The 22,189-nt window shown below is 41.4% G+C and overlaps 1 protein-coding gene across 5 annotated transcripts in view; it reads left to right on the top strand.

Annotated features, from left to right (window-relative positions):
- Positions 1–1,566: 1,566 nt before the first annotated feature.
- Positions 1,567–22,189, top strand: part of SNX12 (sorting nexin 12) — a 102,635-nt gene continuing 82,012 nt past the window's right edge. For 2 of the 5 annotated variants that reach the window (XR_015159885.1, XR_015159884.1), the window contains exons 1-4: positions 1,567–1,840; positions 6,662–6,757; positions 8,040–8,164; positions 8,575–8,665. Coding sequence is in view for 3 of the 5 variants with exons in the window: in XM_086389941.1 (XP_086246067.1) it covers positions 1,676–1,840; positions 6,662–6,757; positions 8,040–8,164; positions 8,575–8,665; positions 11,785–11,907 (600 nt within the window). In the remaining 2 variants the exon portion in view is untranslated. Of the gene's footprint in view, positions 1,841–6,661; positions 6,758–8,039; positions 8,165–8,574; positions 8,666–11,779; positions 12,589–15,511; positions 16,788–22,189 lie in introns of those variants that run through there. The other 3 variants (XM_086389943.1, XM_086389941.1, XM_086389942.1) reach the window with 3 other exon arrangements.

Genomic DNA, 22,189 nt, shown 5'->3' with positions numbered 1-22,189 from the left:
CAATCTGGGCTTCCCTGGTGGCTCAGAGAGTAAAGAACTTGCCTGTAATGCAGGAGACCTAGGTTCGATCCCTGGGTCGGGAAGATCTCCTGGAGAAGGGAATGGCAACTCACTCCAGTATTCTTGCCTGGAGAATCCCATGGACAGAGGAGCCTGGTGGGCTATAGTTCATATGGTCACAAAGAGTCAGACACGACTGACTGAGTTACTAACACTTTCACATTCACTGCATAGCAAGAAATGAGCAGTCACTGGATAAACTTAAAAAGTACACAAGGCTTCTGTTTGGGATCACAAAGAGTCGGACGTGGCTGGGCAACTTTCACTTCACTTTACTTCACTTTCACCAGCAATCTACCTAGTTACCTATCTCAGAAACCTAGGAGTCATTTTATTATTTTCTCTCTCTCCCTCAAATAGTAATAATAGCTAATAGTTACTGAACACTTACTGTTTGCACATATTTTATTTCATTTAATTCTCACCAAAGCCCCAGATGTAGTTTTTAGTCTTATTTCCATTTTACAGAGGAGGAAAACTTGTTGGATAACATGTCAAGGCTATATAGCTAGGAAGCAACGATCTAAACCCAGGCAGCCTAAGTCCATAGCTCACACATTTAGGCCCTACAACCACCATATCTAATCAGATACAACTCCTACCTATTTTATTTCCTCAGTCTCAGCCTTCTGTCTTCCCCTTTCTCCACTCCCACCGCCACCACCTGATTCCAAGTACTATTGCAGATACTCATAATTGGTCACATTCAACTCCGATACATCTTCTTCCATGTTGCCTGCAACATAATCCTTCTAAAACACAAATCTGATTGTGTCTTTTTTTTTCTTTCTATTGAAGATCCTTCAGTGGTTTCTTACTGCCTACATTATAAAGCCAAAGATCCTTTGCTTAATATACAACAATCATCTTCATCTGACCATCCCCAGCCAGGCTACCTCTCTAAGCACTTCCATAACACAACCTGAATTGGTGATAACTGTCTAAAAATATTGTGCAGCTTCTTATCTGGATGACTTTGCATATGCTATTCCTTTTTGTTGCTTTCCTGGCATCATAAGTAGCGCTCACTGAGTGCTCAACTGCGTGTGAAATGAATTGAAACTATCAGTGGCACAAGTGGCCAGGCTGCGTTCTACGTTTTTAATATTGTTGGAACCCCACCCTCGGGAGACCACCCTTCTATTTTCGCGCAAAACCAGGACTTATTCAGGTCCCGGAGCTTCGGCCTATCACTGTAGGATCCCAGCTTGCGGGGAAGTGCCCACTGCTGATGGATGCATAATATAAAAACAATTTCTTGGGTTGAGGAGCAGCGATTGGCGGACCTCCCCTGTAGTGCTTCCTAGGATACTGGGGGAATACGTGTTGGAGATGCAGGTTCCGGGGCAGTCACACACACACTGCCCGGAAGTCTGAATGATGCTTTCTCGGTACAGGAGTGCAGGCCGTCAGCTTAGCCACTATTCAGGGTTCCGGGCCCTTGGCCGTGGCGGCGTGCGCGTGCGTGCGTGCGTGCGTGGGCGCGCGTGCGCGGCGCCGCCGTCTGTGGGTTGGCTGGTTATTTTGCAAGCGGGAGGGGCCGTGCGCGCTCTCTGTCTTCGGCCTCTGTCCCCCCACCCCCCCTTTCCCCGGTCTGGGTCTCTCCTTCGGAAAGATGTCGGACACGGCAGTAGCTGACACTCGGCGCCTTAACTCGAAGCCGCAGGACCTGACCGACGCTTACGGGCCTCCGAGTAACTTCCTGGAGATCGACATCTTTAATCCACAGACGGTGGGCGTGGGCCGCGCGCGCTTCACCACCTATGAGGTTCGCATGCGGGTGAGTCACGGGGTGAGGGAGACAGCTGAGGGAGGACCGGGCGGCTGGGCGGGAAGGGCGGGGGCGGGGAGGGGGAAAGACTGCCATTGGGAAGGCTAACGGTGGAGGAAACACTTGAGGGGTCATTTGGGGGTTAGGGGCTTAGTAGGTTTGCTGAGAGGTCTGCACACAAGGTTGTGGCCTGAGGATGCAGAAAACTCCTGAGGGGGAACTCCTGGCCCAATGACCAGCCTGAGGGAAAACAAGTACCCAGGAGCAAGAAGGAAGCATGGCTGGAGACGGTGGGGGTGGAGAGGATTAGAGTGAGGAATTCCAGGAAGTAGGAATCAGAACTGTAGCAACAGAAGGAGGGAAGGAAGAGTGGAAGAGGGCTGGGGGATGGAAAGCCAAAGCTATATGCTGCGGGGTCCCAAAACGAGGTTGTGGGAAGTCAGTCTGAGGAAGGGGATCAGGAAGGCCCAACTTCTTCCTAATGAGGTCTCCGTGGATGATCAGTTCTGCTCAGTCGTGTCCTACTCTTTGCGACCCCATGGACTGCAGCACACCAGGCTTCTCTGTCCATCACCAACTCCCGGAGCTTGCTCAAACTCACGTCGAGTCGGTGATGCCCTCCAACAATCTCATCCTCTGTCGTGGATGATGGGGTTGAGCAAAGCCTGGGTTAAAGGGAAGAGAGACTACAGGAAAGGGAGACAGTGGACTTGGTGGAGCAGAAATAAGAACGGGAGGCTCCTTGAGTGCTTCCCAGACTTGTGTGGAATTAACATCTGAAAGAAGTGTTCAGTGCTTGTTTTCTCAGGTACTACATGCTCACTGGAAAACCTGACCTTGCAACTCGGATTGGTGGATTGTTAGTCACTGCCCTCATCTTGTGCTGACCCTTTAGATTTGAAGTATCCAGAATGTTTATTTCAGTATTTACTGGCTCTCATTTGGGTTTTCTGTATATGAATGGCCATTTGCCCTTTCTGCCCTAGATAAACCTTTTGGATTCATTATATTAGTCCTTGGTCTGTAGTCAACTTTAATATATGACATTTAAGTACTGCTCTAGGAGTGGCTTCTTCCAGTGTGCACTACAGAGGACTTTATTCTCTAGTTCTTAGTCCACCATGCAAGGATGGAATGTGCAGAGTACATGGTTTGCAGGTTCTTTGCCCCCACTGAAGTGGCTACAGGCAAAAAGGTTGAGAGCCATTTCCTAATTTTCCTTATGTTTTCTTCTCAGACTAGAGGGCCAGAATATTCTCTATGGACAGCATGCTGCTCAAACAGCATTTGAAGACCTAAAAGAGTGTATGTGCTTTTATTTTTGAATGAATGAATTGAATGAGAGAGTATGCTGTCCCAACTGAACTTTGAAATCTAACTGAGAAGTGATGATCTCCAAATTCCAAGTTTGGCAAAGTCCAAACTGAAGAAAGAAACACGAATAGCAGAAAATGAGAAAAACTCATCTATATAAGAATTATATGAAATCATCTCTTTGGGGAAGAATGGATGTTAGATCCCTCAAAATATGATAAAACTTGGGAACTGTTAATGGTAGAGAATTACCTAAAGAGGCCTGGGCATAACTTGTTCAGTGTAAGAACTCTCTGCTGTGGGGTTTTGGAGACGTTGTCTTGATGTATTACCCAAGAGCTGTAGGGATTATGAATGGAATTGTTCGCTACTCTTCTTCTAATAACAAGAACTGTTCATCTAGTGCCTGTCGTGTGTCAGGCACTGAACTAGGATTTAATTTATAAATCCTTACAAAAACAGCATTTTACAGATAGGAAACTAAGGAGGAATGCAATATAAGTAATTTGCTCAAGTACACATAGCTGATAAGTGGCAGTGTTGGGATCTGAACCCAGATCTGTCTGACTCCAAAGCCCATCATACTCTTTCCACTACATTGCAGTGTCTTTGGCAGTGCTTAGTTGCAAAACTTTAGTTTGCAGGTTTTTTTTTACCCACTAAGCTTTTCATCAGGCCTTTCCACAATTACTAATTGTATGGTAATGATAGGATTGATGGCAGTTCCTAATTCTGTGGGTTTGAGTTAATTTGTATTTTTGTTAATTTGTATGGCTATATAGACTTAATATTTTGTTGAGCTCTGAGGGGAAATTGATGAAATCATTTGGTTTTAAATTGCTAATTTAAGTGACTGATCATGGTAGGTATTATAGGGAGTATGAGGCTCAGAGAGTGGGCTTTGAGAGTTGGGCGTTGTGTATGGTAGAAGCAGATGGCACTGACTGTTTTCATTTGTATAATAATAGCTCAGGGAAGGAATATCTATCCCCCTCACCCCCGCAAGAAATGAGTCTGGAGAGTTGTTCTGGTGACTTCACATGATATGTATGGGACTTTTCAAATGTCAGTTATCCTTTGGACTTGAACTTTGCTTCTTTCTTTCCTTTCCCTTGATTTTGTTTTGATCAGAGCCAAAGGACTGTGTATCCTGTACTACACAATCCTGTCTCTCTCATACAGTTTGTAGGTTGGACCTGAGAGAGTATCCTAGTACATAGTAGCCCCTTCCTTAGATGGCTAGGTGCTGAGACGAAGGGCCATTACTGTCACCATCCTGTGGGGGTAGGGAAGAATAGCATTTTTGTAAGTCAAAGGAGGAAGTCCACAAAATGACAGTGGGTGGTTTTACTGTGTCTTGGAAGAATCTACTCAACACTTTTTTCCTTATGTCTTTCTGTTGGCCTACTAGTTAAGGTTCTACTGTTTGGGGATCACAGTATTTGTAATGAACTCTGGTGGAAACCTAGAATCTCAAGATACTGAATGGCTTTTTTTCTTGAATGATTGTTTTTATTCCCAGCTTTATTGAGATATAATTGACAGATAGCGTTGTGTGTTGTTGTTGTTCAGTTGCTCAGTCATGTCTGACTCTCTGCGACCCCATGGACTACAGCATGCCAGGCTTCCCTGTCCTTCACCATCTCCCGGATTTTGCTCAAATTCTGTCCATTGAGTCAGTGATAACATTGTGTAGGTTTAAAGTATAGACTGTGATGATTTGATACATGTACATATTTGCGTGCAGGATTCTGAGAATGTTCTCTATAATGGCTTGTTTTGAATAGTTAATACATGCACATGGTACAAAATCAAAAGGTACAAAAATGATATACTATATATATTGAAAAAAATCTGTGTACCCATGTGGACCCATGTGATTTAAAACTATGTTGTTCAAGGGTCAGCTGTACTGTAACAATGAGGTCTCCCTCTCCTGCCTTCTGGAGGTTCCTCTTTCTGAAGAAACTACTGCTTCCATTAATAAGATACTGCTTTACATATTTCTCATTCCACTTCAATCCACTGCCATTCCTGGGATCATGATCCTGAGTAGAGTTGTAACTAATGTAAGTTGGCCAGTTATTTGGCTTTATTGTTTGATGCTATATACCTAGATCCTGAAAAGTCAGTATCCAGACAAGGACTACAGAACATAACATAGCAAGGAATGTGTGAAGCTCCAGCATGGTGCCAATGCCCTTTTCCTGCTCTGAGTTAGTTGTGGAGAAAGTAGAAAAACTAGCTCCTTTTATTTCCATCTACTGATTTGAATTGACTGGTAGGAAGTATAGTCGGTATTAATACATTTGTTTGGCTATTTCTGTTTAGAACCTATAGATAGGAGTGAGGATCAGGGCTTTTTGTTTGTTGGAGGTTCATGTTGCCAATGGAGCTTTGGGGAAATTCTCAGTGATTAAAATGTGGGAATCAGCTGATGTATATCAGGGAGCAAACTATGGAAAACCAACTTAATGTAATTGCTATTTCTGCTGCACTTTCTGGATAAGGGGAGGGTAAACATATACATAGTTCACTGTTAATCAATTGAGTGTTTATTGAGGAACTTGCATAATCTGCATTTAGGGAGATGCAGCAGTAGTCATGGCTCCTGATTTCAATGAAATTATAATTTACTTTGGTAACAAGGCTAACATAATGCATAAAACAGTAGTGTGTCAGGCAATACCAAAGTCTTATGTGTCCTAAGAGTTCAGAGGAGGAGACCAATAAATTAAGCCAGTGTTGTCAGGACAGATTTCCTGGATGAAGTTGGACTTGAGCTGGGACTTTTAGAATGGAAAGGATTTGGACAGGAAAAGCAAAGGAAAGCATACTTTGAAGGTGCTTATCTCTTGTTTTTTTACAGGGACCGTAAATTCACTTTTCAATTGAAAATGTAATACATGCACATGATAAACTCAAGTTGTATAGTGAAAAATGTGACGTACCCATTCCAGTTGTCTAGTTTTATTCTCCAAAGTCAGTCACTATTATCAGTGTCTTTTCATAAATGTTTTAATTCATAAATATAAATAGATACACATATACATACCCCTTTTAAAAACACAGACTATATACTGTTCTGTGCCTTGATTTTAATGCTTAATATCTTTCCGTATTGGGACATATATATCTTTCTCATTCTTTTCATAGTTGTATTCCACTCTGCAAGTGTACCATAATTTATTTAACCAATTATCTATCTATAGACATTTATTATTATTACAAATGAGAAAATTCAGTGAAAACCCTTGTATACACATATTTATGTATAACTTCAAGTCTATTTGTGGGATAAATTCTAAGCAGCATGGGACTTCTGATCACCACCTCTGACAAGGCTGGATGTGGTGAGGATTGGTATTCACCCAGTGGTGTTTCAAAAGGGTTATAGGAGCATGGTCCTTAGGAGCTGTTTCTTTTCTTAAGATGTGTTCAAGTGGTTGTGACAGGTGGGCATCACAGGCTGAGTGTTATTTACCATCTCTCTTCTCTCATTCTTTCTCCTTGTAGACAAACCTACCTATCTTCAAACTAAAGGAGTCCTGTGTACGACGGCGCTACAGTGACTTTGAATGGCTAAAAAATGAGCTGGAGCGAGATAGTAAGGTATGGCCCTGTTCCCTGTGTGACCCTTGAGAGAGGAGATCTCCATAGGTTTATAAAATCTTGAAGGCAATAGGGAGGGTGAACATACTATATCTACCAAATCCCAATATGTTGGATCTGAGTGATACCCTTTGAGACCTGAAAGTGGGAAGTTCAGGAGAAATTGTAAAGAAAAATTATTACTTGACTCAGCGGATAGAAAAATCATGCAACTTAATTCCTATAGGTGCTAAAAATGGAAAGTTGAGCTAAATTCTTGGATGGTAGTGGACTGTTAAAGAAAGTGAAGAATATTTGAAGTTTATTTCCTTTCCTTTGAGATGGTAGACCTGTCCTCCTACAGAAACAGAGTTGGATTAATTTTTGACCTGAGCCATCCTGTTCTTTTTTTTAAATTAATTTATTTATTTTAATTGGAGGCTAATTAGTGTACAATATTGTGGTGGTTTTTGCCATACAATGACATGAATCAGCTGCAGGTGTATATGTGTCCCCCATCCCAAACCCCCCTCCCACCGCCCTCCCCATCCCATCCCTTTGGGTTGTCCAAGTGCACCAGCTTTGAGTGCCCTATTTCATGCATCGAACTTGGACTGGTCATCTATTTCACATATGGTAGTATACATGTTTCAATGCTGTTCTCTCAAATCAGAGTCCCACAGAGTCCAAAAGTCTGTTCTTTATATCTGTGTCTGTTTTGTTGTCTCGCATATAGGGTCTTTGTTACCATCTTTCTAAATTCCATATATATGCATTAATATACTATATTGGTGTTTTTCTTTGTGACTTATTTCACTCTGGATAATAGGCTCCAGTTTCATTCACCTCATTAGAGCTGATTCAAATGTGTTCTTTTTAATAGCTGACTAATATTCCATTGTGTATATGTACCACGACTTTCTTATCCATTCGTCTGCCGATGGACATCTAGGCTGCTTCCATGTCCTAGCTATTGTAAACAGCACTGTGATGAACATTGGGATACACGTGTCTCTTTCAGTTGTGGTTTCCTTGGTATGTGTGCCCAGCAGTGGGATTGCTGGGTCATATGGCAGTTCTATTTCCAGTTTTTTAAGGAATCTCCACACTGTTCTCCATAGTGTCTGTACTAGTTTGCATTCCCACCAACAGTATAAGAGGGTTCCCTTTTCTCCACACCCCTGACTGTTCTTATGATCTCAGTTCTTGCAAATTGCTGAACTATGGCATAGGATGGACCCTATTCCTAATAGGAAATTAAATGTACAATGCATTACCACGGATATTTTGCATCTGCCTACAGATTGTAGTACCTCCACTCCCTGGGAAAGCCTTGAAGCGGCAGCTCCCTTTCCGAGGAGACGAAGGGATCTTTGAGGAGTCCTTTATTGAAGAAAGGAGGCAGGGCCTGGAACAGTTTATTAACAAGTAAGCCAAGTTCCTGGGGGTTCCTTTTGCCACTTTTGCCATCTTAGTCTTTCTGTATGTTTCATCTCTCTGCTCTTTTGCAATGGGTAATATGATGTGGTGCTGATTGTGTGCTGGGGTCACTGGACAGTAAAACTCCATTCCTTTGAACAGAATTCTGATCCTGTACCCCAGGGCCTGAGGAAGCATTGCATGTTGGATGTGTCCAGGAATTTGCCCCTACCTTACCTCTCTGTCCCCTTCCTCTCTGCAGTATTATGGTTGAAATGGTGCCCTGTTGCTGTCCTTTACTTGCTTGACCCTCAGGGCTGACTTTGCCCTTCTTCCCCTGTCCACATCCACAGCCCTGCCCCTCTGTGAATTCTCTCTGGTCCCAAAAACTACTGATAACCATCTTGGTCTCTTTATAGAATTGCTGGGCACCCACTGGCTCAGAATGAACGCTGCCTACACATGTTCCTGCAGGAGGAGGCAATTGACAGGAACTACGTCCCTGGGAAGGTGCGCCAGTAGGAGCCCCTCTCACCACTTGCCCTCTACTTTCCTGCTGAAATGACATTGGTTTTTACACTAAGCCTCTCTTTCTCTCTGATCTGAAGTTGTCTGTCCATCCCCTGGCCTGATAGACTGTCTGGCATTGTGTTCCTTGGTACCTGACTATACCATGGGCACTCTACTAGGATCCTCTTCTCTGAGGAGAGGTGGGAAACCACAGGCAGATGCCCTTTGCTTGGGATTGGGGGGGTGGGTGGGGGTATTGGACTGGAAGGCAATTTCTTGGGCATTTACCCATACCAGAAGGCCAACCTTGGGGGCGTGGGTCTTGTGTTGGTGGGGCACTTGGATACATACTGATGCTGCAAGTCCAGGGGATTTTTCTTACTCTTAGGTTTAACCAGGAACGCTGAGCAGGGAAAGACCCTGCCTTTCCTACCTGCATGAACTTTTTTCTTTGGGGAAGGTGGCAGAGACCCCAAAGCTCTCATTTTCTCTAGGCCTTTTCCCAGTTTTCTCAAGAGTTTCTTTTGTTATACTTTCTCTCTCCCTTGTTGCTTTTCATGGCAGTAATTCTAGGGTCTAAGCAGTCTGTTTATGGAGCAAGGTGTGTGGGTTTTTTGGGCCCATCATCATGGCTGCTTCAGAGTCAGAAGAAAGCCATAGGACAGTCAGGGAGATCCTGTTGCCTAGCCCCTCCTTTGTGGCTCCCCACTCTGACTACCTGTTTCTTGCTCACCAGCAGGTGAGTCAGTATGGGCTGGGCCAGCAGTTCCTCTCCCCAAGCCCTCGCTACTTTTATGGGTTAGCTTTGCAGGTTTGGTGGCTTGAGGGCTGGGGGAAACTCACCACTGCCAGGTAACTCCCTGAAGGGTGGGAGTAGATCATTTTCTAGGTACCTCCCAGTGGTAGGGAAGGACATCACCACTCTCTTCCTTCCATTCTCCCTCCCCACCATCCTATTTAGTGCTGCCACAAGGTAGAAACACATGAACAAACCACACAGTCTGACTTCTCCTAAGCACTTTGAGCTGTTGAATGGGGCTTAGGGGCAAGAGTTGTCACTGCCCTCCCCAGCTTGGTCACAGGGTTATTGAACTGCCTGCACTTGTTTCCCATGGAACCCCAGCATTCTCCCCAGAAGCTGAGCTAGGGTTAGCAGCTGGGTATAGATTTCCTAAATCTTAGAGTCTGAAGCAGCTTCTTGAGGCTGGCAGCTGTCCTAGGCTTCTATCTGAGAGGTGGTGGTTTGCTTGCTGGAGCCCAATGTCTGTCCCAAGTGGTGGGATGGGAGCAGGTTAACTCTGGTGTCAGGTCAAAAGTGGGGGCTCTTTGCTTAGACTTCCTGTCATGGAAGGGTTGGAGTTCTTTATATAGGGTCTTGGGGAAAAGGATTACTGATTCTGACAAGACCCTGAACAGAGAGGTTAAGGATTGGATTTTAACATGGGGTTTAAGTCCATCTATATGTTGAAGTTCCCTGAGACAGACCAGCTCTCCGGCTACCGGGCCTGAGCAGCCCCTAGAGAGACGCTCTGCTCCCTTTCCCACCTTTCCAGTGTTGGTGTTGTTGCTGCCTTTTTCATCTGTATCCTCTGTTACTATTTGTTTTTAAAGATTCTTTCTTTCATTGTGCACAAGTGCTGAAAGCCTGAGGTCCCATTTCTGCTGTGTATATATCCTGACTTGGGGCTTTCATTCAGCAAAATGTTCATTCTTCTGTCAGACAATGTCATATTCAACTCTGTTCATATTAAACCACTGTGAAGCAAGCCTCTGTTTTCCTGTTTAAGTTGTAAATTTAGTACTTTTTAGTTTCTAGAATATTCTGGGTATTGTGCAGAATTATATTAACACGGTCAATGTCCTAAAGTGATAAGTAATTTTTACATTTAAATTTTTAAAAAGCAGAATCCAAGCTACCTGTAGTAGTATTTACCTGTCCTTTTTGCAGCTTCCAATTGACTTTGTCACAGAGGTAATGCATCTGCTTGGAGGAAGTAGCCATAGGGCTCAGTAACTGTGGTTTGGGTCAGATTTAGCAAATTTGGTTTTTAAGCTTGTAGGTTTGTGCTAATTTGGGCAAAGCATATTTATAGTATGTGTGTGTATATGCAAATGCTATATGTGTACATAAACGTGTGCATATGCTCATCCTCCAATACACCCACACATGCCCTACAAACACTTTTTTTCATAGGCTTTTTACCTCAGTTGAGATGTTTTCCTTTCAAATAAATTTTATGTAGGCAGAAAGGTGAGTGAACTCTGAGAATTTTTGATGGATAGATAGTTTCACTTGACCAATGGGTTCTCAAATGGCTTCATGCACAAAGTGGGTTTTGGGAAAGGTTTGGAATGAGAGGTTAGTTAGGAATCTTGGCATTTGGGAAGTCAAAGCTACTTTTAATCATGTAGTTGAGCATGCAAAGAAGGTATAGAAAGTGATGTCATTAAAACATAATGAATTAAGAGGACTTAACAGTGATATTTGAGTCCAGGTAGAAAAGTGGGGACTGAATTGAAGAAGTTAAAGAGATTTGGGAATCAGATGCCTAAAGATATCTGAGGGAATAGGGAAGAACAGCTGTTTCTATGAGATGAGAAAAAGGAAGAGTAATAAGAGAAGTGTAGCCTTCATAGGCAGCAGTGTTGGAGAATGAATATAGAATAACCTGAAAAAGCAGCTATAAAAATATTAACAAAATTTTGACAGATAACGATATAAGTACTAATCAATAGCTGCCTGTGTGCCCAGCCTTATGCTAAAAGTTGGGCTGTGATGGGGTGGGTGCTCAAGGTACAAATAAAATGATTACATTCTCTTTCTTCATAGACTTTATACTTTTTATACTTTAGATCAGGAGATATCTCAGTAAGACAAAAAATGCTAGAGACAAATTAAGAGGTCCAGATATATCTAGTTAGTTGTCCTAACTTTTTTCCTTTTTAATGTCAGTCAGGTAAATTATTTCTTTGGATTCAAATGTAACTGGGTTCTGAAAGAACCCGAAATCCAAGCCCATGAACAATGAGAAGGAGAAGCATACTTTTTATAAGAAATTCAAGTTTATGCATGCATCTAGGTATTTACTACTAATTAATCCTCTTTTTCCATAGCACAGAAGCAACTCAACTTTTCACTGGAAGCTGGGCGACAGAGGCTAACAAAAATTTTTGAATACAGTAGCTATACCCAAGGGAAGTCTAAGTCTTCACATTCCAAAGATGGCTTAGCTACCCTTTGACCCTTTCTTTGAGATGAGTTGAGCTAGTATAGGGTGGGAGAGATGAACAGCATTCAGGCTTCTTTGGAGTTTTTGTTTGATGAGGTGTCCTAGGTAAGGCATTTCCATCTTCAAATACATGCTGTAATAATTTAAGTAAAATTACTCTTTTGCTTTGGAAATGCAGACTAACTGCTGACTGAAATAGATATTTCTTCCTACCTTTGAGGATTGTTGAGTCATCTCTGGTCTTCTCAGACACAATAACAGTTCTAAGTTTTCCTCACTTCACTCATTTTTAACCCTTTTATCTTTATTATTCTGAAGTCTCTCCAAGGTCCTCATATGTCCCCAAGTCATAGAGTCTAAAACTGGATACCACTTTAATTATAGCCTGAAGTTTAGGTGGTTGTTAGTCCATCTATATATCGCAGTATTCAAGTTTACTTTAAAAATACAAACACTTTGTGACTAATTTAGCTTGTGGTTCTCTGCCACTCCCTTCCCGACCACCCACCACCCCTCATTCTTCTTATCTTTTTTATGTTATACAAAAGAATTGTTCCCTATTTTACTTTTATTTTCTCTCTCCGTCCTGTCTATCTGTCTATCTACCCTTCTGAGAACAGAAAAGTCATTCCTTAGAAAAGAGACAAACGGGTAATCATTAACAATATACAGAATAAAGGAGTTTTAAAATCACAGCAGGCTTCTTTTAAATATGTACTTCTGTGGTGGTTTTAAGTGTTTGTATATAGATAAACAACTGCTTAATATAGAGAAACTGAAGGTAAAGGATTAAGAGGCACTGCCAATAGAACAACAATCAAATTGGATAAAATGGAAGTTCTTAAGTGAATAGTAAAATACAGTTAGATTCACAGAAATTTATGCATTACTTTTCAAGAAAATATTTTTTTTAATGTTATTTCTTATCCATTAATTTCTTTTGTCCAAATACAGTCAACTTTGATAATCTGTGCTAGTGGAGGGATATTATTAAATATTTTGTTATGCATTTTTGTCCTAAACTTTAAATACAGAAATGTCTAATGTTCATAAGACTTTAAAATATTCCCTAATATGTCATCAGAAAAGACACAGGAAGATCTGAAAAGTAGAAAGAGTACTAAACCTAAAGAGAAGCCTAGGTTCAGAGCTGGCTATGCTATTAGTTGGCCATAGCTCCTTAAGCAAATTGCATCACCACTCTGGGCCTGTTTTTTCAGCTATAAAGTGAGGGGGTTTAACTAAATGATATGTGAGTTATCTTAAATCTCTAATGTTTATGGTTTTCAACCCTTGTTTCTCAAGGAGTTGAGAAACCCTGGAGGTGATGCTATCAAAAAAGGTAAAAGCACAATTTTCCCTCTGTGATGAGGTTTGCTATGGTGCAGTTAGGTTTTCTCTCCCAGAAATGAATGACTCTTCAGTTACCCTGATTAGATTTTCTTTGCACATATTCTGTTGTGTCATGAGTACCCATTGAATCTCAGTGGTGATTTGATGATAATTTTTTCATAGGCCTTCTAGCCAAAATTTTTATTATTTAAGAAAAAATTTTTTTTTTTGCCAAGTGACATGAGGGATCTTAGTTCCCTGACCAGGGATCAAACTGCATCCCTTGCAGTAGAAGGGTGGAACCTTAACCACTGGACCACCAGGAAGACCCTAGCCAAAATTTTTAAATAAAATAATCACCTCATAACTATATGTAGTTATTCTTATTTAAAATATATAAATTATAGCTTTGATTTGATTACAAAAGTGCCAATTTTGTTAAAATGTTTTATTGTGATGAAAGTTCAAAAGTAATTAATGCTAGTTGAAAAAACTCAAACAAAACATAAATATGTAAAAAGTGAGATTTCTCCTTATTCCCTAACCCTATTTCCATTCCTCAGGAATAACCTAATTTGGTATGGGTCTTCCTAGGCATTTTTCTATGCACAAATGCATGTATATGAATACATACGTATATTCATACACACGTAAACATCATTGAATACTCACATACTTGTATATAGTTTTAAAAACAAAATGGGATATTTTATGAAGTATTTTGGAACTTTATTTTGTAATATTGTGTGAACTTCCTCTCATTAGTACATGGAAATTTACCTCATTTTTTAAAAATGGTGACATAACATTTTACAGTGTAGTTGTATCAACATTTCATGATTCACTTATTGGTGGAAATCATCTACTATTATAAGTAATGCTGCATATAACCTTGTGTGTTTTAAGTGTTTCTGTAGGATAGATTTTGAGAGAAGGAATTCCTGGGTGAAAGGATGTGTGCATTTTACATTTTGTTAGGTACTACTAAGCTACCTTCTTAAAGAGTGCAGTTTAGTTTCCCACTTACAGAAAATGAGAATTTCTGTAACTTTACAAAAGTGGAGAAATCCTGTTTCCCTCCAAAACGTTTCTTTGCCAAAAGTGGAAAAATATTAAACAATTCATAATTACCCATACTATTTGGTGAAAGTGGTGTTTTCTTAGTTTTAATTTGCATTTCCTGGCACATTTATTTGTAATGATACCACTGTCAGGTTTTTAAAATTTTCCCCATACTTTTCATTTTAGTTGTTCTATAAGCAGTTATCGCTGCTAATTGAGCATCCCTATACTTCTTATTATAGAAAAACCCATATCAATTAAAGGTTCAGGATGTTCCTAGCCTTCTTCCCACCTCAATTTGGAAGAAAATGAAACTACTAGCCTAGTGGCAAAGCAACATATCTGAGGCGCTCTCATGACGACCAATATTTTTCTCAGGTTGGCACTACTTGAGGCCAGTCCCAGAACAGGACTGATAGCTCAACCACAGGCTCATCTGACCTCAGGGCTAATCTCCTTAGAAACTCAGGGAAATATCACTTTGCCTTTTGGACCAGGACCCCTCCAGCTTGGATCTCCTTTTCGGTTATTTAGATTACAGGTAGGGACGGGACAAGGGCAGTGACGTAGATAGAGTTGGGGACTGAAATAAGAAGCCGACTCGCCAGGCCTCCGCTTTTCTGGTTGGCTATCCACACGTCAGAAATGAGCAAACTTAATTGGTCCTATGCAACGGGAAGCACATGCTCTCCTCTGATTGGCTTCTTAATCGAGGGGGTGGGCCATAGGGATTCCAGCTGGTTGGCTGGGATGGAAGACCAATGGGGACCCTGTGGCACTGGTTTCGAAAGCATAACCTGCCTCAGGGCACCTAGAAGAGTCGGCGGGATACCTCGGAGCTCGTTTGGCTTGTTCGGTAACTTCCTGCATCCCGCAACCTAGCTACCTCTAACCACCCCCCAACCCCGTCACCCCAGGTCCACGCTTTGGCGTCTCACTGTGTCTCCGGATGTGCCGCCGCGAAACTGCCTGTAGTCTCCTTGCCTAGCACTTAGAGGGGCCGTGCCTTAACCTGCAGGGCTCCTTCCACCACCGCTGGTCCCGAGCTCTTCCTCTGATGCGGCCGGCCAGGGGAGTGAGGGTCGGGGACCTGGACGGGGGCCACAGAGAGAGGTGAAGCCGGAAGCGGGAGAGGCTGGGCTCTGCGGCTGTGAAGGCCTCCTTTGAATTAAATACCAAGAAGGAAGCAGGGGGTGCCTGACTCAGAAATTTCTCCATCTAGGTGTTCAAAACTGTTTGAGCCAACCATCCCCTCCGTCGCCTGATTTCACCGCTCGCTTTTCCTAGACTCATCAGCTCCAGACCGACTGAAGCAAATACATCGGCCATCTCAGCCTGGATTAGAGCCAGTGCCCTTTCTTTCTCAGTGTCAGTGGACCTGACCTCGTTGCTTTATTCCTTTACCCCAATTATTTTTAATTACACTAGTACAGTCTCCTTGGTGTGTGGGGGGGGAAGCCCTCAAAACATTACACAAAAATGGTGCTAAAGTACACGTTGGCCATTACCCACAACCCTAGTCCTCTTAGCCTTCCCAAAGGTAGCCACTATCAACTGTTTTGTATATCCTTGTAGTTTTCCAACTCTTTTTAAAAGACAATGTGTTGTTGTCTATTTGTACAAAAAGTATACCATACTGTACATATCCTGAAAGTTTTTCATTCAATGTTTTTGAAACATTTCAATTTCACTAATATCAAGATTTACTTCATTTAAAAAAATGCCATAGAATTGGAGAAGGAAATGGCAATCTACTCCGGTATTTTTTGCTTGGAAAATTCCATGGACAGAGGAGCTTGGTGGGCTGCAGTCCATGGGGTTGCAAAGAGTTGGACAGGACTGAGCAACTGACCATACACAAACATGCCATAGAACAGCTATTAAATGGTTTATTTAACCATTCCTTATTGATATGGTTTTTACAAGGAGCCCTGCTATGAACATTTCCTGACTTGACATTTTTCTCAGAGTTTCTCTAGGAAAGTGGTTTTCAAACTTTTTAATGTCAGGACTCTCTACACTTCTAAGAGAATTTGTTTATGTGGGTTTATATCTATCACTATTCAATGTATTAGAAATTACAAAGTGATAATTTTAAAATAGTCATTAAAAATAACAGCAATAAACTACATGTTAAATGATATTTGTATATGAAAAATTACTTTTGCAAAGCCAAAAAAGAAGAGTAAAATTGTGCTACATTTTTTGCAAGTCTCTTAAATAGGATTAATAGGAAACATATGGATTCTAATATCTGCTTCTGTATTTGATCTACTATGATGTTTTGGTTGAAGTATATCACACAGGTGTAATTAGAAAAATGAGCAGTATTTTAATAGCCTTTTCAAATAATTGTGTATATTGTTTAATATTACATCAATCCTTAACAAGTGGTAGTTTCTTAAATAGAAGATTACTTTTAATGTGGATTTTGAAACTGTATTAGTAAATGTTTCGTATTTTGTTACATTAAAACCCATGTCTACCTTGTACTTTAATAGATCTTTTACTGGTGCATGATTTTATAACATGTATTGGCAGTTTGGAAAGTGTTGTTTTCACTGTTACACAGATCTTTCAAATGTTGACACAGTTCATTATACAGAGCCAAAAAAGTCACATTCATTAATATCACCACTGCTCTCATCAGAAGTCTTTAAGTATTGAAAAGCTGCCAAACCTATCTATGGTGGAGGTGTAAGTTTTCAAAAATTCTACTTTTTGCTCGAAAGCTCAGATTCTGTCAGTTTTTCTTGAAGCAACAGGCTCATTTTGTCCATTTCGAGAAAACGCCTGCCAAGAACCCAAGTCTGAATATCCATGATTTATCTGTCAGTTGTTATTTCAAGAAAAATGGTGTTTCATTTAAAAGTGACTAGTTCAGCTCACAACTCAGTTTCACAAGTGCTCTTCCTTGGCACAACCCAACTTGAGTATGCAACAGAAATACTTTATCTGTACTTTCTGTTTTGTTATACAAAATATTAAACCGTGTACTCAACAATGGAGATGTAATAACTTTTACTGCTTCATCAAGGACATTCTTAAGTGTGTGGTGGTTAAAAAATAGTGACTGCTAGTACAGCTTGGTCCCACTGCCTTTTATCCACCTTTGCTTTTTCTTTTTCTCCCACATTTGCTTTTGCACCATCAGTGCAAATGTCAGCACAGTAAAAAAGGCAAACACATCTTAATACTTTATTTATTTATAGCTGCACTGGGTCTTCATTGCTGTGCACAAACTTTCTCTAGTTGCAGCTAGCAGGGGCTACTCTTGTTGCAGTGAGTGGGCGCTGCTCTCTAGTTGTGGTTCATGGGCTTCTCATTGCAGTGACTTCTTTTGTTGTGGAGCACAGGTTTTAGAGTGCATTGGCTTCAGTAGTTGCAGCTCATGGTTAGTTGTGGCGGCACATACTTAGTTGCTTTACAGCATGTGGAATCTTCCTGGACCAGAGATCGAACCTGTGTCCCCTGCATTGGCAGGCACATTCTTAACCACTGGACCACCAAGGAAGCTGTTTTGAATCTCACAGACCCTCAAATGATCTTGGGGGTTTCTAGAGATCTGTGGACCACCTTTTGAGAACATCTGAACACATACTCTAGGAGATGTACCTAGGAGTGGTATCATAAACTATATGCATTTATAATCTTAGTAGATAGATATTTTCATACTTTGGCCACCTGATGCGAAGAGCTGACTCATTTGAAGAGACCCTGACGCTGGGAAAGATTGAGGGCAGGAGAAGGGGACGACAGAGGATGAGATGGTTGGATGGCATCACCGACTCAATGGACATGGGTTTGGGTGGACTCCGGGAGTCGGACATGACTGAGCGACTGAACTGAACTGGTGTGAGCCCTTCCAGAAATTGCCATTAGCCCAACCAACCAGTGGGAACACAGCCTTACTCATCAGCAGACAAGTGGCTTAAAATCTGTGTCATGTCTGCATCCTCTCAGGGTGGAACTGCTATGTGCCATCTTGCCTGTCTCTGACTAGCCTGCTTTCCACACTGGGGCTGTTGGCCTTGGGGCCAGTGGAGGGCGTAACCAGGTCCTTTTATCCTCTGTGTTTCATTAGGCATTCATCTGGCCAACCAGGGGATCCTCTTCATCCGGGCTCTGGAACAAGTGGTTGCCACAACCTGGAGTGGCAGACTAAGGGGTACATTTGCTGTCTTAGCAGCCTCTGAGCCTCCTTCCCAGAGCTCCCCACAGGCCTGTGTGTTTCCCCTAGGGCTTGTCCCTTTCCCCAGGCTGCCCTGTCGGGGGATCAGTGGGCAGAGATAGTGGTGCAAGGTTCAAAGCTCTTTAAGGCTGAGGAGAAAGAGCTGTCAGGAAACTCTGGTCTCACTGGAGGGCTGGGGTGAGGGTGGGAGTCCCAGCGGGGGGAGAGCAGGCAGCGGCCTCAGCTAGGACTCAAGACCTCAGGAACTTGCTCCCTTTCCTCACACACCTAAGCTGCAACTCTCTGCTCCTCTCCTCCCACTGCTTTTTACTTTTTGCTATGTCCCCCATTCCCTTCCCCCCCTTTTTTTTTTCCCTAGAAAAGCTTGATATTTAGCTCAGGCCAAACCTTCTCAGTAGAAAGGCAGCCTTGGGCAAAAGTGGCCCAAGACCTGGAGGTGGTGGTGCTTGAGGGTTTGCTCCAGCTGGCAAGGCCTCGGCTGCTCATTGCCTCTGCTTTCCCTTGCCTGGTACGGCGGGGCACTCTGGCCCATTCAGGGGGCTCCCTTGCCCACACGAGTCACCTGCAGGCTTTAATCTTTCATTGCTGGATTTGGCGTGGGGTGTTCCTGGCTGGCTCCTCCTCACACCTCCCATCATTCAGAGTAGCTGTTGGCCCTGCAGATGTGACCCCCAGAATGGGACTGGAGGATATAGCTGAGAGGCTAAAGTTAGGGACAGTTAGCTGAGGTTCACGTTTTCTCCCCACCCCCCCCCCTTTTTTTTTTTTTTGAGAGCCAAAGGCCAAGCTTGAATTCTGCTGCTGTATTCATGGTTATAAGCTTTCCATGCCTAGGTTCTGGGGAATTTATCTATGCATGTATATTTTTAAACATTGTTTCTTGGGTACTGGGCATGTGCCTGTCTGAGCCCCAGGCCCATCTGTCCACACCCCACCATCCACTCTGTCTCTTTCTTGGTTCCTAGAACCTAGAACTAGAGCCCATCATCAGCTGTTCTCTTCTGTAAGGAAATATAGTTTAAAAATGGCTAAAGATGACAGAGAGCAGGAGCTTGATAGATACAATCTTTTCCTTGTTTTCTTATTTGTTTCTGTTTTGGAAATGAAAGGGGGATTTAAATGGTCATTTGAATTCTCTTTTCCAAATAAAGGTTTACCTTCCCCCCCCCCAAAAAAAATTTTGATTCCAGCTTGATTTCATCTTGTGCTTCATCCAGCCTGGCATTTCGAATGATGTACTCTGCATGGAATTTAAATAAGCAGGGTGACAATATACAGCCTTGACATACTCCTTTCCCAATTTTGAACCAGTCTGTTGTTCCATGTCTGATTCTAACTGTTGCTTCTTGACCTGCATACATGTTTCTCAGAAGGCTGGTAAGGGGATCTGGTATTTCCATCTCTTTAAGAATTGTCCACAGTTTGTTGTGATCTACACAGTCAAAGACTTTAGCATAGTTAATGAAGCAGAAGTAGATGCTTTTCTGGAATTCTCTAACTTTTTCTATGATCCAACAGATGTTGGCAGTTTGATAACCTTTCCATAATAATTTCCCAATCATATCCTATCTGCCTTTGGTTGGATTATAGAGGGAATAGGAGGTAGAAGGGAGAAGCTCATAAAAGAAGCTAAGGAATGGGAAGAGACACGGGAGGAAAACTTGGAGGGTGAGGTGTCATGAAAACCAAGGGAATAGAGTATTGTTGGAAAGAAGAAAGGAAGGAGTACATTTAATACTGTATTAAATGCTGCTGAGAGACCAAAGTAAGATGAGGACTGAAAGGCATCTGTGAGATTTAGTGACCTTTGAAATGGCAATTTCTGTGGAGTGATGGGAAGCGGGAAGAACATTGAGTACATAACTCATTTAAGAATTTTCAGGGACTTGCCCAATGGTCCTGATTCCACTCCTTCACTGCAAGTGGCACGGGTTCCATCCCTGGTCAGGAAACTTAAGATCATGCATGCCACATGGTATGGCCAAAATTTTATTAAAATTAATAAAGTTTTAAAAATTATATAAAAAATAATTTTCAATTTTTTTATTTTATAAATTTTTTATTGGAGTGTAGTTGATTTACAGTATCATGTAAGTTTCAGGTATATAGCACAGCCACTCAGTTAATACGTATATGTGTGTGTTAGTTGCTCAGTCGTGTCTGACTCTTTACGACCCCATGGATTGGGGCCCGTCAGGCTCCTCTGTCCATGGGATTTTCCAGGCAAGAATACTGAAGTGGGTTGCTATTCCATTCTCCAGGGGATCTTTCTGACCCAGTGATTGAACCCAGGTCTCCCGCATTGCAGGCAAACTCTTTACCATGTGAGCCACTAGAGAAGACATACATATATACAAATATATTCTTTTTCAGATTCCTTTCCTTTATAGATTATTGCATAATGTTGAATATAGTTCCCTGTGCTGTATAGTAGGTCCTTGTTGGTTGTTAAAACTTATAGTTTATGTCTCCATTTTTTTTATCATTATAAGAAATTGAACACACAATATGCTGTTGTGCCATATTCTTTTAGGCCATTTCACTCATACAATTTGAAATTAATATTTAATAACTGTATGTTTTATATGGCTTGTGCATGCAGATATTCTAATTATTGAGTTACATATATTAATTTTTTTAGTTTCTTGTTTACTTATTTCTGGCTTCATTTATCTTCTTTTACTATTTATGCACTATTGCCCTGCATTTAAATCTGAAATTAAATCAAGAAAATACAGCTACCACCATAAAATCACTGGTACCACTATGTAACGCCTGTATTGTTTTCTAATGACAAGAGAAAATTCTTTGTATATAAGAAATGTGTATATCCATTATCAGTCACATGTGGATCCCATTTGTATATTTGAGTACTTGAAAAATACATAGAACTCGCAAGCTTTTGAGCCTGGAAATTTTATTTTAAGCTTTTATGTATAATTTATGTCTGTTTCCTCACAGTCTCATCCATTTTAAGTGTAACAGTTCTCCTGAATTTCTCAGCAAATCTTTTCCTAAGGTGAAGCTAGGATCTAACATTGTACTTCATTAGCACATGCCCTTTCTCACTTTAATATCATCAGGAGTCCCTATTATCTGAACACAGGAGGGTATACATCAGTGTCAGTCTTGAAATTTGAAATGTTTTGTTGAAATGTCAACTCTGTTTGCATAGACCTTAGCCATGCTTTTTACACCCTCAGTTTTCAGAGGAAAGAGGTAAACCATTCAGCAGTTCTGCCAACTTCTCCCTGTTGTTCTGCCAACAAGAATTCGTTGACTTATACTTTTCTTTTCAACTTACAAATCAATTTTGTTTCTCTTAAGTCACTTTCTTATTTCGCTCCTTCAATTTACTATAAATTCTTCTTTTTGACCAATATCCCCCCATAGACTTTTCCTATTAATAATATTGAAGAAAGTGGTGTCTTATGTATTTGTTTCTCTAATCTGATAGTTTTTGATACTTTTTTTTTTATAACTTGATGAACAGTACTACTTTGCCATCGTTATTTATGAGTAGTAGTAAATATGTAAATGTTATTTTAAAAAATTCTTTTAGGAATATTATGAGTCCAAAAGCTTCCCAAGCACTTCCTGTTTCCCTTCCCACATTGTACATGCACATAAATAAAGCTAGGAGATATTTGATGTATTGAGAAAACATTTATGGTTGTTATAAAATGAACTTGGCATCATGCATTTTCC

The sequence above is a fragment of the Bos grunniens genome, chromosome X, assembly GCF_055505025.1.
Source record: "Bos grunniens cultivar Pamir isolate PY7600 chromosome X, Bosgru_T2T1.0, whole genome shotgun sequence".
NCBI lineage: Eukaryota > Metazoa > Chordata > Mammalia > Artiodactyla > Bovidae > Bos > Bos grunniens.
This window is presented reverse-complemented; position numbering and strand designations above follow the sequence as displayed.